Source organism: Anomaloglossus baeobatrachus, chromosome 6 (genome assembly GCF_048569485.1).
Source record: "Anomaloglossus baeobatrachus isolate aAnoBae1 chromosome 6, aAnoBae1.hap1, whole genome shotgun sequence".
NCBI classification, from domain to species: domain Eukaryota; kingdom Metazoa; phylum Chordata; class Amphibia; order Anura; family Aromobatidae; genus Anomaloglossus; species Anomaloglossus baeobatrachus.
This window is the reverse complement of record NC_134358.1, coordinates 239,097,069-239,115,234: the sequence shown is the minus strand read 5'-3', so window position 1 is coordinate 239,115,234 and position 18,166 is coordinate 239,097,069. Positions and strand designations below refer to the sequence as shown.

Here is an 18,166-nt window from a genome sequence, read left to right as displayed (position 1 = left end):
CCACCATCTCTAATCTGTAAGTGAAAGTAAATAAATACAAACACCAAAAGCATCCTTTATTTGAAATAAAAGACAAAAAAGCACCCTCTTTCACCACTTTATTAACTTCATAAACAACCAGGTCCGATGTAACCCACACGAGGTCCCACAATGATTTCAGCTCTGTTATATCTGATGCTCACAGCAAGCGCCATAGAACACGACTGCCCGCTGTGAGGTTCAGTCAGAGACTGAGTAAGCCGCGCAATGAGTGGTGAAGTCGCTCAGGTGATTTGTGGTCACAGCTGGATCCCATGGTCCTCCACCTGTGACCGCAAATTTAATAAAGTGGAGAAAGAGGGTGTTTTTTTGTCTTTTATTTAAAATAAAGGATTTTTTTGGTATTTGTGTTTTATTTCTTTTCACTTACAGATTAGCAATGGAGGGTGTCTCATAGACGCCTCCCATTACAAATCTAGGGCTTGGTGGCAGCTGTGAGCTGACATTAACCCCTTTAGAAAGGAGAAAAAAAAGAAGTGCCAAGAATGAGGGATCACCACACAAATAGTTAATCAAAAATAGTAAATATATTTATTATAGTTCAAAACATGTGTCACACAACACAAACTGTGTGAAAATAACCGTATACAACCATTTTAAAAACAAGCAAAAGCACAGAAAAGAACCATGTGATCCCAAGTACAGAGCAGACCCACATTGTACAAGCTGCCTATTATAACAAGAAAAGGGGCACAGGCATTTCAGATGCAGAATACAATTCCACACAATATCAGGAAAATATGTTTAAATCTTTCCCAAACGATTGCAGTACATCTAAATCCTAACTGTAGCTTGCAAAATGGTCATGATAGACCATGAATCTAAACAAAATCAGCCAGGGCACAATGAGATGTATGGACGTCTCCACCGAGTAACACCCCACGCTGTGCTGGAAAAAAAAAACATGCACATAGATGTTTTAAAGCCAAAATATAGTAGTAAGTAGCCCTAAGCTGAATCCATGGTCCAGAAAGAACCCAAGGGATCACCTTACCCGACGTGTATCGTCACACAGAGGTGACTTTCTCAAGGGCAAAAAAATATATATTTTTTTAACTGTACAATAGACCTGCAGACCGGGCCTGTGATTGGTTGCAGTCACACAGGCTGGGGTCACGTCTGACTGCAACCAATCACAGATGCCGGTGGGCGGGGAAAGCAGTGAATATGCATGAGGCTAATGAGTGCCCCCCCCCCCCCCGGAAGTAGGAGGGGGTTGCAGGAGCAGGTACCATGCTGGAGACTGGTAAATATAGCGCGCTTGCTTTTTTTTTTTTTTTTTTTTTTTATTACCAGTATGTGCCGGATCCAGATCAGTCCTGGCCTGGGCCCGGAACTTGGGTACTTTTGAACCCGCGCGGGTCTGGACGGAAGTGCAAAAATAAAAATGCATACAATGCCATAAAATCCATGCCAAAAACACAGAAAACAACCAGGAGACTTCTGCTACAAGATCCGGTTTTGGTCAGGAAACAAACCCACCAAAAATGCCCTGTGTAAACATAGCCATACTCTCACCTGCTGTTCCCCTCTGAATGCCTTTTCTCTGCGCCGCAGTGCCGTCCGCCGCCCTGTCTCAGAGCTGGCGTGTCCACTCCCAGCTTTAGTCTAGTCCGTTTTGCACCCCGCCGCCTTTTCTCAATGCTACCGTGCCCCCCGCTACCTTCACTCTCATCCAGTGTACCTACCCCGGCTGCCTTTTCTCTGGGCCCCCGTGCTCCCAGAGCATTGTAACACCCTCACAGTGCCAATATATCACAAGTTGAGTTTTCTGTGAAAATTAGTGTACAGTGGGGAAAAAAGTATTTAGTCAGCCACCAATTGTGCAAGTTCTCCCACTTAAAAAGATGAGAGGCCTGTAATTTACATCATAAGTAGACCACAACTATGAGACACAAAATGAGAAAACAAATCCAGAAAATCACCGCGTCTGATTTGGTAAGATTTATTTTGAAAATTATGGTGGGAAAATAAGTATTTGGTCAATAATAATAAGTTCATCTCAATATTTTGTTACATATCCTTTGTTGGCAATGACAGAGGTCAAACTTTTTCTGTAAGGCTTCACAAGGTTAGTACACACTGTTGGTGGTATGTTGGCCCATTCCTCCATGCAGATCTCCTCTAGAGCAGTGATGTTTTGGGCCTGTTGCTGGGCAACACGGACATTCAACTCCCTCCAAAGGTTTTAAAAGGGGTGGAGATCTGAAGACTGGCTAGGCCCCTCCAGCACCTTCATATGCTTCTTACGAAGTCACTCCTTTGTTGCCCTGGTGGTGTGCTTAGGATCATTATCATGCTGAAAGACCCAGCCACGTTTCATCTTCAATGCCCTTGCTGATGGAAGGAGGTTTGCACACAAAATCTCATGATACATGGCCCCATTCATTCTTTCATGCACACAGATCAGTTGTCCTGGTCCCTTTTTAGAGAAACAGCCCCAAAGCATGATGTTGCCACCCCCATGCTTCACAGTAGGTATGGCATTCTTTGAATGCAACTCAGTATTCTGTCTCCTCCAAACATGATGAGTTGTGTTTCTACCAAACAATTCTACTTTGGTTTCATCAGAACATATGACATTCTCCCAATACTCTTCTGGATAATCCAAATGCTCTCTAGCAAACTTCAGATGGGCCCGAACATGTCTGGCAGTGCAGGATCTGAGTCCCTAGCGATGTAGTGAGCTACTGATTGTAGCTTTTTTTACGGTGGTTCCAGCTCTATGCAGGTCATTCACTAGGTCCCCCATGTGGTTCTGGGATTTTTGCTCACCGTTCTTGTGATCATTTTGACCCCACGGGGTGAGATCTTGTGTGGAGCCCCAGATCGAAGGAGATTATCAATGGTCTTGTATGTCTTCCATTTTTTTTAATTATTGCTCCCACAGTTTATTTCATCACACCAAGCTGCTTGCCTATTGCAGATTCAGTCTTTCCAGCCTGGTGCAGGGCTACAATTTTGTTTCTGGGGTCCTTCAACAGCTCTTTGATCTTCACCATCGTGGAGCTTGGAGTGTGACTATTTGAGGTTGTGGACAGGTGTCTGTTATACAGATAACAAGTTCAAACAGGTGCCCTTACTGCAGGTAATGAGTGGAGGACAGAGGAGCCTCTTAAAGTGTAAGTTACAGGTCTGTGAGAGCCAGAAATATTCATGTTTTTAATTGACTAAATATTAAGTGGGAGAACTTGCACAATTGGTGGCTGACTAAATACTCCCCCCCCCCCCCCCCCCACTGTATATACAGAGGCCCCTCACTACATAGTAACTGTTCTTTTTCTCTGTGTATGTAGCATTGGGCAGCCACAGCGGACTTCACCAATCACTCCCACACAGCCTCCATATCCGTGGTAGCTGCTAATAACAGATTTGTAGCCACTGGAAGCAAAGATGAAACAATCCGGATCTATGATATGAAGAAGAAGGTTGAACATGGGGCCTTACTACATCACAATGGTATGTTAACTATTTCTTAACTGTCACTTTTAAACCTTACATTGAAAATCATAATTTTTCCAATGGAAAGCAAACTGCAGGATGTTCAGAACTGTTTATTAGGCACTTAGAAGATGATGGCTGCCATTTTCCGGCAGTGAAGCATTAAAGAGAACTTGTCATCAGGATTAGGCATGATAGAAGGCATGGGTATAGAGGAGGAGTTCTGCTGATTTAATAGGAACCTTCTCTGTAGAAATCCCGTTGCCTGGTTATTCTTTAATCATCATTAGAAGATTTGGTTCAATTATCTGTTCATACATCGCGGCGGGACTGCGGGGTGGGTATTCACCTCTACCACATCACTTCAACCGCCTCTGGTGTAAGTATCTTCATGCTGTTTAAAATTCTGCGATGGCGCCAACCTTAACCATGGTGATTGCGCAAATCTATCTGGTTGAAGACTTGAGGAAAATGGTGGGGCATGCGCAGGTTGATATCTTAGATTAAGGATGAGTCGAGATCTCAATCTGCGCATGCAAAATCATTACGCCATTTTCCTGAAGTCTGCAGGTTAATATACGCATGCACCAACAACTGCACCATTTTACTGAAGCCTGCAGCAAGGTCAATCTGCAAAAGTGAAGCCCATGGCTGACAGCGCAGAATTTTAAGCAGCATGAAGATTCTTACCCTAGGGGCATTAGAGGGGCCGTGGCAAAGATGAAGACCCTTAACACTGTTTCTACACTGTGTGCAGAATTATTAGACAAATGAGTATTTTGATCACATGATACTTTTTATACATGTCCTACTCCAAGCTGTATAGGCTTGAGAGCCAACTACCAATTAAGTAAATCAGGTGATGTGCATCTCTGTAATGCGGAGGGATGTGGTATAATGACATCAATACCCGATATAAGGTGTGCTTGATTATTAGGTAACTTCCTTTCCTTTGGCAAAGTGGGTCAGAAGAGAGATTTCATGGGCTCTGAAAAATCCAAAATTGTGAATGTCTTGCAGAGGGATGCAGCAGTCTTGAAATTGCCAAACTTTAGAAGCGTGATCACCGAATAATCAAGCGTTTCATGGCAAATAGCCAACAGGGTTGCAAGAAGTGTGTTGGGCAAAAAAAGCGCAAAATAACTGCCCATGAATTGAGGAAAATCAAGCGTGAAGCTGCCAAGATGCCATTTGCCACCAGTTTGGCCATATTTCAGAGCTGCAATGTTACTGGAGTATCAAAAAGCACAAGGTGTGCCATACTCAGGGACATGGCCAAGGAAAGGAAGGCTGAAAAACTACCAGCTTTGAACAAGAAACATAAGATAAAACGTCAAGACTGGGCCAAGAAATATCTTAAGACTGATTTTTCAAAGGTTTTATGGACAGATGAAATGAGAGTGACTCTTGATGGGCCAGATGGATGGGCCAGAGGCTGGATCAGTAAAGGGCAGAGAGCTCCACTCCGACTCAGACGCCAGCAAGGTGGAGGTGGGGTACTGGTATGGGCTGGTATCATCAAAGATTAACTTGTGGAACCTTTTTGGGTTAAGGATGGAGTGAAGCTCGAGTCTCAGACCTACTGCCAGTTTCTGGAAGACAACTTCAAGCAGTGGTACAGGAAGAAGTCGGTATCGTTCAAGAATAACATGATTTTCATGCAGGACAATGCTCCATCACATGCATCCAACTACTCCACAGCGTGGCTGGCCAATAAAGGTCTAAAAGATGAAAAAATAATGACATGGCCCCCTTGTTCACCTGATCTGAACCCCATAGAGAACCTGTGGTCCCTCATAAAATGTGAGATCTACAGGGAGGGAAAACAGTGTCTGGGAGGCTGTGGTGGCTGCTGCACGCAATGTTGATCGTAAACAGATCAAGCAACTGACAGAATCTATGGATGGTAGGCTGTTGAGTGTCATCATAAAGAAAGGTGGCTATATTGGTCACTAATTTTTTGGGTTTTGTTTTTGCATGTCAGAAATGTTTATTTCTACATTTTGTACAGTTATATTGGTTTACCTGGTGAAAATAAACAAGTGAGATGGAAATATATTTGTTTTTTATTAAGTTGCCTAATAAGTCTGCACAGTAATAGTTACCTGCACAAACAGATATCCTCCTAAGGTAGCCAAATCTAAAAAAAAAAAACCACTCCAACTTCCAAAAATATTAAGCTTTGGTATTTGAGTCTTTTGGGTTGATTGAGAACATAGTTGTTGATCAATAATAAAAAAAAAATCCTCTAAAATACAACTTGGCTAATAATTCTGCACACTGTGTACAGTGAAGGCACCTATTAAATCAGCAGTACAGCGCCTTAGGCTATGTGCCCACGGGACTCTGTACCCGCGGATTTTGCCGCGGAAAACCTGCGGATTTCTCTCGTTTTTTTTTGTTTTTTTTTTTCCAGATAAATCCGCAGGTTCTAGCATGTACAGGCACTCCCCATGTTACCCTATGGGACATGGGGAGTGCTGTGTCCACGCTGCGGAATCTCCTGCGGAGATCCCTCAGCCGCACCTAACTGCATGTCAATTATTCATGCGGATTTACTTGCGGAGATCCCGGCCCTCCGCTATGGAGATAGAGGCCGGGATGTCCGCAGGTAAATCACGTGAATCTCCGCATGTTTCCCGCAGCTATTCCGCTGGAAACTCGCAGCTAAAAATAGCTGCGGCTGCCGGCGGGCAGCTGCGGGAAACATGCGGCCGTATCTGCGAATATATCCGCAGGTACGAGCGTCCCGTGGGCACATAGCCTTATGCCCCTACCTTTAGTTTATCATGCCTGATCCTGATGACAGGGTCACTTTTAAAGTGGTGCTTCTTCTCACAGGTAGAGTATGGGGCGCCCTCCACCCGGGACCTCCAGAATCTCCATTAGTAGACTCAAATTGCAGTGGCTGTGCGCTTGCGCTGGTGATATGTGGCTGTCCTAGAGGTTAGGTCCCTGCTGATGTAACACAGGATTAAGCACTGAAACTCTCACCGAGCAGTTGATGACACAAGACCTACCAATCGCAATAGGTGATGTCACAGTTCTCTCTGCCTCCTCTCATAAAAATCTGATTGAAATGACTGATCAGTCTCTGACACATTTGCATTAAAGGGAATCTGTCACCAGGTTTTTGCTACCTCATCTGAGAGCAGCATAATGTACAGGCAGAGACCCTGATTCCAGTGATGTGACCGTTACTGAGCTGTTTTGATAAAATCACTTCACTGCTGCAGATCTAAGGCTATGTGCCCACGGGACTCTGTATCTGCGGATTTTTCTGCATCAAAATCCGCAGCTTTCCCCCGGAATCCGCACCTTTTCATAGGTGCGGATTTGACCAAATTTTTTGTTTTTTTTTTTTTAATAGGCAAAATCCGCACGAAAATCTGCAACAATAATTGACATGCTGCAGATTTTTCCGCACGAAAATCTGCACTATTTCCGCTGCTGAAAAATCCGCAGCGTGGGCACAGCATTTCCCAAATGCCATAGAAATGGCTGGGGAGTAGCTGTGCTGGAGATTTCTGGAAAATCCGCGGCTTTTCCGCGAGAAATCAGCAGAAAAATCCGCATTTTCCGCAGCGTGGGCACATAGCCTAACAGTTATTTGATTGTGGAGCTCTATAACCCCACCCACACTTCTGATTGTCAGCTTTCTGCCTGTATAAAGTGTACACAAAGCTGCCAATCAGTGGTGGGTGTGGGGTTATATAGAGCTGGTGAATATGCCGGACCACCTGGCAGCACGCCAAGTAGTCCTCTAATGATCTAATGCTGATTAAACAGTGATTTTATCACAACTAAACTAAGCAGCCCAGTAGGTGACAAGATATCTGCCCCTACATTATGCTGCTCTCAGATTAGGTGGCAAAATCTGATGACAGATTCCCTTTACTAGATTGTCTAAAATGACCTATTTGTCCGTAGCAACTAATCCTATTGCAGTATGGTTACAGGGCCAGTCAACACCTTTAACGCCTTCTCGTGCGCCATTCATGAATTATCCTCCTGACAAAGGCCACTGCTATTAGAGAATACTGTTGCCGTTAAGTCATTTACTTGCTCTGCAATATCCATGTAAAATCCAGGGCCCATGTTACCTGGTATAACATTGCTCAGAGCATTGCATTGTCGGCTTGCCTTTGATCCGTAGTGCAATCCTTAGGATGGGTCATTGAGATCAGCGCTGAGTGGTTTTATCTGTTTATATCGGATATCTAATGAAATAATAGCTGATCGATGGGAGTGTGATGCTGGACTCCCACCAATCTTGTATTGACTAACCACCCTAAGGATGGGCCATCAGGGTAAAGGTAGCAGATGACTCAAGCTGTGACGTAGCTCTGAGATCGGGTCGGACCAGCCAGTCTTCACTCAGTGCATCAGTGAGGTTTATGAAGCTGTCCTCAGTTCTCCAGCTGTCTCTCCTGGTGCCACTATTGTTCAGTATTAAATAGTGCATTTCGGGAACACGCCACAAGCCCTGCCATTTCCAGGATGCTCTGATGCCGTCATTTGATTATTAGTTTGCAAACCAAAATCCCCATACTATGTGAACACCGTTGTGACAATTCACAGAACAGCCTGAGAATGCTGTAGATCGCCGTTCCACAGCATGCCCTCATGTCTTCAGGGGTCTTTTTACTTAGCTGTGGAGGGTGTATATGTGTCACCCTACAGATAAGTAGCCACACTAACACCTGGTAGGTGCAGGAAGGGATTTCCACATTAGGAGAATTCACATGACACACGCACACACTCATCACAACACTCCACTAAACCGTGGTTAGGGTCTAGTGCAGCTGAGCTTGTATAGTGGTGAGCTTTGTCCCTGAAAGTGAGTCTGGTCGTGGAACTTAGTGGGTGAGGTGTCTGAGGTGAGTGGGAGGGAAGCCAGTTAGCTCCAGTCAGAGCCAGTCAAAAGAGACAGTTGGCAGAGTCAGTCGAGTGAAATGTGAGGGTCGGAGGTGCGGAGGGACCAGTTCGGTTCACTGCAGAAGAAGCAACCGGGACACCGGAGTCCAAATCTGCACGTTTTAATTCAGGCCCAGCAGAAAAGACCGGAGAGCGAAGGGGACTTCAGTCTCCTGGCACAGGAACACTTGTAGCAACGCAATTAATAGAGCCAGGGACCACAGCGGAGTTAGTGGTACCCAGGAGAATGGTCCTCATCGCCTGCTATACAATAAAAGAAAAAAAGGGTGCGCTCCTGTGTAAAATCCAATGATAACTTATTACGTGTGCAGTGTGATGGTCACACTCACCTGATCCTGTTGTACGTCAGGTACAACACTGGGGAGACAGCCGAAGGGAGGTCCACGGTGTACCGCTATGGCATCAGCGGGGATCTCGTCCTTTCCAGCCCGCAGTATTTCCAGCTCAGGCTGCCGCTCACGCGATCGATATCCCACATGGAGAGCACAGCCGTTAGACCAGCACTGAGCTGCAGCTCCTCCTCTGTGGTGGACAGACCCGTAGAAAAGATGCCGGTGACTCACCGGCCCTTCAGAGGCTTGATGTGATTCAGGCAGAGTCTTGGAATAGCTGCAGCAGCCCCGTGCACTCCAGGAAGGAGAAGGAGAATGGATTTGGGGATAATGAAAAAACCACGGTATTGGCTGCGCTGCTATTAAAGTTCATAAAGATGATGGTATTGTTCCAAAAAACTTTTTTTATTGCAAGATTATAAGCCACAACGCGTTTCGGGGTTAAATGTTCCCCCTTCCTCAGGTAGCAACAATCATATGAAGTGGTATGCCTTATATATACATGAATATGTAGGTCCCCACACCCCTTGATTAATTCAACATATGGATCATAATGATCAATCAGCAGGGTTTTCAGGCACCTCGCCTCACAAAAATCAATTGTACATATTCACATTTGACAGCGATGTTCAAAAAACCACAAATATATTTTGTCTCAAGTATATTGTGATACCCTCATCATTAAAAAATCTTTTGAAATATAGTTAAAAATTAATAAACATGAATAAAAAACTCATCAAGGAAATTACTTTAAAAACAAGAAAATATGAAATTTGGATTTTGAGATTTAAAATGTACAAATAGAGGGTGAAATTGGATTAAATTAAATAAAAAAAAAAAAAATTTCTTTTCAAAAATTTTTTAAAAAAAAAATAATTTTTTTTTTAACTATACGGTTCCAATACAGGGCTAAAATATTAATTGTTAAAAGTGAGAGTGATAGCTCTAAAAATCCATGGAATGGATCGCTAACTAAAACAGGTCATAATCCATAGTTTATAGTGTTTGACATATAAAAAATACATTTGCTGAAAAGTAACTGCCTATATAGTAGTTAAACCATATTTTAACCTCAATTTTATTTTATTTATGGTGCTAATAAAAATTATGCTCTATTTGATCTGCTCAGTCATTATATTGAGGCCTTCTGGATTCAAAGTGGCTAATTTAAATATCCAGAAGGATTCGCGTTCCACCAACCTCCAATACCTAGCTGTAACATCAGCCATAACCTGCTCAATAATCACCATTTTGACATTGTCTCTGTCTTTATCATGTTCCAATAAAAAATGCCTGGAGAGACTGTGGGTTACTATACCATGGCGAATATTGTATCTATGACCGTTTAGTCTATTGTGTACCATTTGCGTTGTGCGGCCTACATATTGTAGGCCGCACGGACATTCTAATAGATAAATGACATAGGAGCTGGGGCAACAGAGATGTTGCTTTATTAAGAATTCCTCTCCTGTTATATTTGATTTGAAGGATTGTACGCCATGTTTTAATGTTCTGCAGCATAAACATCGGATTTGTCCACAATGGAAATTCCCGACTGGTTTGTTAATATCTAATCCATTTTGAGGCAACTGAGTTTTTTTTAAAATTGTTGTTTTGCTAGGTGCGATTACATTTTTGAGGTTTTTACTTCTCCTAAAAATAACCTGAGGTTTATCGGGTAAACAACCCGAAAGGATCCTGTCCCCTTTTAAAATATGCCAGTGTCTCCCCTGAGTACTTCATTGTGTATAAAACTATGATTAAAAAGGCGGGTGAGGACATGATACTGAATAAAAGGGAGAGACAGTATCTGGACATTAAGCATTATTCAGTACCTTTTTATTATTTTCTCCCGAAAATCCACAAAAGCCTTACCAACCCGCCGGGAAGACCAATCATTTCTGGAATCAATTCTATTACGGCTAATTTGTCACATTATGTTGACCTTTTTTTGCAAAAAATATGTCGGCAAACTAGATTCACATTTAAGAGACTCCTCACACCTTATTAGGCTACTGAGAAAACTACCTGCCATTCCGAATGGTCTTTTTATTACATTGGATGTAGCTGCGTTATATTCAAACATTGATCATCAGTTGGGGTTGAAAAGTGTGGAATCCTATCTGGCAATGGATGACTCACTTCCAACCTCCCAGAGGGAATTTATCTTGCAATCCATTGAGTTTATTTTACATCACAATGTCTTTACTTTTGAGGAAAGGATCTACCGACAATTGAAGGGCTGTGCAATGGGGACGAGATTTGCCCCCAGTTTTGCAAACCTGTATATGGGGTGCTTCGAGTCCCTTCATATTGCACAGTCCCCCCTAGCGCTGGAGAACATGGTATTTTATCGTAGATTCATAGATGACCTGTTCTTTGTCTGGTCAGGTTCTGAGGAAAGTGCTCAAAATTTCGTAAAGTCACTCAATCTGAATGAATGGGGGCTAAGATTTACGGCCACAATGTCCCGGAAATCTATCCAGTTCCTGGATCTTAATATCAAATTCAATGAGGAGGACACTATTGAAACATCCACCTTTTTTAAAAGGGTGGATGTCAATAGTTATCTTGAATTTTCAAGCAGCCATCTCCCTACATGGATAAAAAATATACCGTATGGGCAATATTGGCGCATCAGGAAGAACTGTACCAATATTGCTTCTTTCAAAGCTGAAGCTAGAATATTGCAAAGTCGCTTCAGTGGTAAAGGCTATCCGAAAAAAATATTGACTGATGCTTACAAAAGAAGCCTCCTATTGGATCAAGATAAATGTTTGGATATTATTGAAGGGAAAAAGACAAATATAGGAGTACAGGGAAATGAAACCACCTTCGAAAGCTGTTTAGTGACTACCTTTAGTGATTCGTATGGTAAAGTAAAGGAGCTTATAGGGAGACACTGGCATATTTTAAAAGGGGACAGGATCCTTTCGGGTTGTTTACCCGATAAACCTCAGGTTATTTTTAGGAGAAGTAAAAACCTCAAAAATTTAATCGCACCTAGCAAAACAACAATTTTAAAAAAAACTCAGTTGCCTCAAAATGGATTAGATATTAACAAACCAGTCGGGAATTTCCATTGTGGACAAATCCGATGTTTATGCTGCAGAACATTAAAACATGGCGTACAATCCTTCAAATCAAATATAACAGGAGAGGAATTCTTAATAAAGCAACATCTCTGTTGCACCAGCTCCTATGTCATTTATCTATTAGAATGTCCGTGCGGCCTACAATATGTAGGCCGCACAACGCAAATGGTACACAATAGACTAAACGGTCATAGATACAATATTCGCCATGTTATAGTAACCCACAGTCTCTCCAGGCATTTTTTATTGGAACATGGTGGAGATCGCCGCCCAATATGTCACCACATGTCATAAGCTGAGGGGAACCTAAGACCCCTAAATGGACTGTCAGAGCCCAAATTGTGCCCCCCAACTCCCCATAACCCTGATCCCCTCCCACCACACTTACTGTATTTCTCCTGCTTTGGCAACACTAATTGTATTTTGGTCCTGCCAATAAAGCATATTTGAATTTGAATTTGATAAAGACAGAGACAATGTCAAAATGGTGATTATTGAGCAGGTTATGGCTGATGTTACAGCTAGGTATTGGAGGTTGGTGGAACGCGAATCCTTCTGGATATTTAAATTAGCCACTTTGAATCCAGAAGGCCTCAATATAATGACTGAGCAGATCAAATAGAGCATACTTTTTATTAGCACCATAAATAAAATAAAATTGAGGTTAAAATATGGTTTAACTACTATATAGGCAGTTACTTTTCAGCAAATGTATTTTTTATATGTCAAACACTATAAACTATGGATTATGACCTGTTTTAGTTAGCGATCCATTCCATGGACTTTTAGAGCTATCACGCTCACTTTTAACAATTAATATTTTAGCCCTGTATTGGAACCGTATAGTTAAAAAAAAAATTATTTTTTTTTTTAAAAAATTTTTTGAAAAGAAATTTTTTTTATTTAATTTAATCCAATTTCACCCTCTATTTGTAAATTTTAAATCTCAAAATCCAAATTTCATATTTTCTTGTTTTTAAAGTAATTTCCTTGATGAGTTTTTTATTCATGTTTATTAATTTTTAAATATATTTCAAAAGATTTTTTTAATGATGAGGGTATCACAATATACTTGAGACAAAATATATTTGTGGTTTTTTGAACATCGCTGTCAAATGTGAATATGTACAATTGATTTTTGTGAGGCGAGGTGCCTGAAAACCCTGCTGATTGATCATTATGATCCATATGTTGAATTAATCAAGGGGTGTGGGGACCTACATATTCATGTATATATAAGGCATACCACTTCATATGATTGTTGCTACCTGAGGAAGGGGGAACATTTAACCCCGAAACGCGTTGTGGCTTATAATCTTGCAATAAAAAAAGTGTTTTGGAACAATACCATCATCTTTATGAACTTTAATAGCAGCGCAGCCAATACCGTGGTTTTTTCATTATCCCCAAATCCGCCTGCTATACAAGTGAGAGATACAAGAGAGGTCAGGGCTAAGGTTTAGACAGTGCAGGACTTAAACAAACACACAGTAATAAGGAGGCTTCATAACTCACAAGTGTGGAAACCCTAACTGCCACCTGACCACCCGGACTGTACCCAGGACTTAACTTTGCCAACAAAGGTACAGAAAGAAAGACTGTTTGTGTGTCTGTCTGTTATTATCAAAGGTACAGCGCTCACTATGGACTTCGTTTGCCTGAACACGGGGAGCCGCACATCAGTAGCCTTGAAGAAACCAGTATCAAGACTCATGTGGTAAGCTGTCTCCCTGTGTGTAAAAGCTTGATCCTTCCCAAGGGCCCCGTGGACATCGGTCCACCTACGGGGAGCGTAACAAACGAGCTGCTTTATCATCACCCGGAGGTCTGCAAGCAGCGCCGGTAATATTACCGAGATCTGTAGGTGGCGTCACAAGACACTTTTTTTTTTTTTATTTTATTTATTTTTACTATTGTTTTTATCAGACTTTTTTTTAACTGCCACCAGGGTCACAGGACCGGGCACAGCCACCTGTGATAATCCCCTGAAAACTAAACGCCCGGGACCGGGTACCCCACATCCCTGGGTCAGTAATAATATAGGAAATTACTGTAGGATTTTAGCACATTTGACTGTGACTTAAGGGCAAATCTGCTACAATGAGTCAATAAATGCATCATTCAGTTTCGTTTCTGGTAACTTTTTCCCACTTTAGAATACGGGAATTTGGAAATCCCGTCGATCTCAGTGGTACTTTCTCTTTGCCCACATCCTCGACTGTTGAATTTTTAATATGCCAGCTACCTATGGAAATCTTTTGTTTGTGTAAGCCACTCATTATTGTTCTGTATGAATGTTGGTTTATGAAGTGTACAAGCTCAGTACAATCTGCGCTGCTTCTGTGATTACAGCAAGTGTTCAGATGTGGTTAGAAATGGATGTAAAGTAGTGGTTACTGGTAGGGAGTGAACAATGCTTCTAGTTTAATATGCTCATGTGGGATGAAGAAGCATAAGCCGGGGACTCTGATTAAGCAGGGTCCATCACTTGTTCCAGCTCCTGAGTTTAATCAGAAAATCTCTGGCTCTATTTGCTCCACTGTCTATCATAAAATAAAAACCTCCGCTATGACCCAGCTCTGAAGACTGCAGCTCACTTGATATAATGTTACATGGCTACTGGGGGACTCAGTAATGTGATTGAAGGAATGCTGCTAGTCCAGGAGGTAAATATGCAGTTTTCTTATTTTATGATGGCCAGTGGGTCTGTTAAGGGGTTGTCTAGTAGCGTACATCCTCTTTAATGCATGTAGTCTGCCCCATATATTGGCGATATATAACCAGATGAGCAGATCGCTTCGCGCAAACCCAATCCACTGCTTACGTCGGTGCTCGCTGACCATGGACTGGAGCTCCGCTAACGTCCTGAGCTACCAGTTTCCCTGCTGCAGCATTTGATTCGCCGGCGTTGTGTGACGTCATCTGTGTGGCGCACAAGTGATGTGTTGTCAGCCTGTCTAACCATAAGCCAAGCCTGGGATCTCGAAGGGTAAGGAAATTCATGCATCTCCTTTCCACGATCAAGGAGCATTAAACTGGACCAGGGTAGCGCGAATTGTCTGCTCATGTCTACAAATGCTGTACAATTTTTGGGAGGCTGCACAAAAATCTGATGGGGGTTTTGGTGAGAAATATGGGATTGTCTCCACATTACAGGTTTTGTTGTACCAAGGGTCTCTACTGTATTTGTAACATCTGTGTGACAACCCACTCTTCACCTATAAGTGGTCTGTGGTGTGCCATCTGGTCAGAGAGAATGTATAATCAAAAAATGACCTATTGTTTCAATCAGGGTGTTAGGATTTTATATCACAATTGGTAATAATGGGGTGGATCACTACTCTGTAATAGTGGCCACATCCCTGGAAAATTGATCGGGAAGGCTTTTTCTAATGTTCAGCCAATTCTGCCTGTAAGGCTGCTTTCACACATCCGGCTTGAGCTCTGCGGCTCAATCCGGCTGTGCAAGCTATGCAACGGATGCGGTGAAAACACCGCATCCTTTGCATACGTTTTTCCCATGCGGCCCGTCCGGTTTTTGCCGCTTGCGGCATGCTACTGAGTATGCGCAGTGGCAAAAACCGCATGCGGCGGCCGGATGCGGTTTTTGCCGCATCCGGCCGCCATAGGCATGCATTGAAAAATGCGCAGCATTGGCCGAATGCGGCGCGATGCGTTTTTTTGACGCACGAAAAACGTGCCAGGCAACGTTCCATCCGGCCGCCGCATCGGCTAAATCTGCCGCATGTAACTAAGTATAGACACAAGGCACTCCCAAAATTCTTGATGCTGTGATTTTATTTATCAGTGGATGTGCATAAATAACGTTTTCGGTCACAGAAGACCTTCATCAGTTGCACATGGGGAAACTGGATGGTGCTCGTGTCACAGCGCGGAATCCACCGCTGCATGGGGGCATGCAGCGGTGGATTCCGCGCTGTGACACGAGCACCATCCAGTTTCCCCATGTGCAACTGATGAAGGTCTTCTGTGACCGAAAACGTTATTTATGCACATCCACTGATAAATAAAATCACAGCATCAAGAATTTTGAGAGTGCCTTGTGTCTATACTCAGTTTCTTGGCTTTGGAACCTACTAAGTGCACCCCTTTCCATCTACACAATATTCTCCATTTCAAGGAAGTGCCATTTGTTATATTCAAATCTGCCGCATGTGGCAAAAACCGGACCGAACGGGAGCCCATGCGGCACAATGCGGCATTAATTAAAGTCTATGCAGAAAAAACGCAACCGGCAGCAAAAAAAAACGGTTGCGATTTTCCTGCAAAGTGCCGGATTGTGCAGCATTGCAGAAACCGGAGGTGTGCAAGCAGCCTAAGCGGCAGCATTGTGGTCCGCTCAATCCCATCAAGTGACCCCCACTGGGCTCTATGACTTCTGAGAATCCGGTGATGTCGGGTCAACTGGAGGTTGACGTGACATCACCAAGCCCGGCCCCAGTCTTCTTGCGTGTTAAAATTGCTTATCAGGTCCTTATTTTTCCCAGGACTTGAAGAAAACCTGTTTTTGGGATCAAAATAAACAGAGTAATATCACGTAGGGCATACTTTTTATTAGAATTTGATCAGATTTTGGCCAGACATTATCATGCACTTATTCTTGTTCTTTAGGTAGTATCACATGCTTGGAATTCTTCAGCAATACACACCTATTAAGTGGGGCTGAAGATGGATTGATGTGTGTGTGGAACACCAAAAAGTGGGAATGCCAGCAGACCTTCAGAGCTCACAAGTAAGTCATTGTTTCCAGCAGCGACATGCCCATTCTTCATCAAAACCTGTAAGAAAGGAACTGCACACCTGAATAACCATCCATCCATTTTCTGGAAGCTCATTGCAGTGTTTACTCCTCTGGGCTGGGCCCGTTTTCATTACAAGTGCCAGTTACTACAAGAGAATGAAATCCATGGAGCTTTAGGCCTTGTGCGCACTGGGAAATGGAATTTTCTTGAGAAAATTCCGCATGCTCTCAAAGATTACCGCACCCGCGGTAAAAAAACGCAGGAAACCGCACCCGAAAACCGCATGCGGTTTGCTGCGGTTTTACCGCGGTATTATTTGCGGTTTTGCCGCGTGCGGGTTGGGATGTGCTTTATTGCATTCAATGCAATAAAAGCACATTTGAAAAAAAAAAAAAAAAGTCATTTAATTCTGAGATAGTAGATAGACAGAAGAATAGATAGAGGGATAGATAGACAGACAGAGGGATAGAGGGATAGATAGATAGATGACAGATCGCTGCATTTCCCATGGTCGGCAGTGAGTTCACATTACCGGCCGTGGGAAATGACCGGTAATTACCTCTGCTGTCTGCTGCTTTCATTCAGCGCTGTGTCTGTGACAGTCGCGGCTGGATGGAAGCAGCGCAGGACCTGTGGATTACGCCAGAGCGGTGGATTACGCCGGAGCTTTGGTGCGGGAGGGGTTAATAAAATGGTGAACGAGGCTTGTTTGTTTTATTTAAAATAAAGGATTTTTCGGTGTCTGTGTTTTATTCACTTTACTTACGGGTTGATCATGTCAGCTGTCACATAGACGCTGCCATGATCAAGCCTGGAGTTAATGGCGGTGGTCCCCCACCATCATTAACCCCTTGTATTACCTTGCTGCCACTGCTACACGGTGGCAAGAAGAGCCGAGGACACGCCGGTACTGCCGCATAATGGATGCGACAGTGCCGGGGCAGCTGCGGCTGATATTCTCGGCTGCGGGAGGGGGAGTGAGGCGGGGGACATTAACCCTGCCCCTCTCCCTCCCCAGCCTGAGAATACCGGCCCGCCGCTGTGTGCTTACCTCGGCTGGAAGGTAAATATGCAGCGGAGCCCACGTTCTTTGTTTTCTATATTTCCGTTTTCTTTCTATGTGTGTTCTATGTGTCTGTGTCTATGTGTTCTATGTCTGTGATGTGTGTCTGTGAGTGTGATCTGTGTGTGTTTACTCTCTGCACGGCTTCCTCTTCCTGTAATGACATCACTTCCCTGCAAAACCGCAGACAAGCGATGTACATTACCGGAGGTAAACCGCGAAATACCGCAGGGGATAACGCAGGAAAACGCAGTGAACCGCACAGAATTTGTTGCCTGCGTTATTCCCTGCGGGATTTCATGATTAACATTGGAGTCAATGGAGTGAAATCCCGCAGCGATGTGCGGAAAAGAAGTGACATGCACTTGTTTTTGCTGCGGGATTCCCGCAGCAAAACATGCAGGTGTCAAATTCCGCCCAGTGCGCACAGGATTTTTTTTCTCCATAGGATTTGCTGGTGATTCACTGCAGAGATGTTATGAACATTTTCTGCAG

General features: G+C 43.3%; 2 protein-coding genes across 2 annotated transcripts in view; both read left to right on the top strand.

The window, feature by feature from the left end:
* Window positions 1-18,166, top strand: part of TMEM14C (transmembrane protein 14C) — a 425,910-nt gene that overhangs the window by 341,370 nt on the left and 66,374 nt on the right. The window lies entirely within an intron of this gene.
* PAK1IP1 (PAK1 interacting protein 1) overlaps window positions 1-18,166 on the top strand; it is a 49,109-nt gene that overhangs the window by 1,072 nt on the left and 29,871 nt on the right. Inside the window, exons 2-3 of the mRNA XM_075314759.1 lie at window positions 3,336-3,498; window positions 16,478-16,598. Coding sequence (XP_075170874.1) covers window positions 3,336-3,498; window positions 16,478-16,598 — 284 coding nt within the window. The remainder of the gene's footprint in view (window positions 1-3,335; window positions 3,499-16,477; window positions 16,599-18,166) is intronic.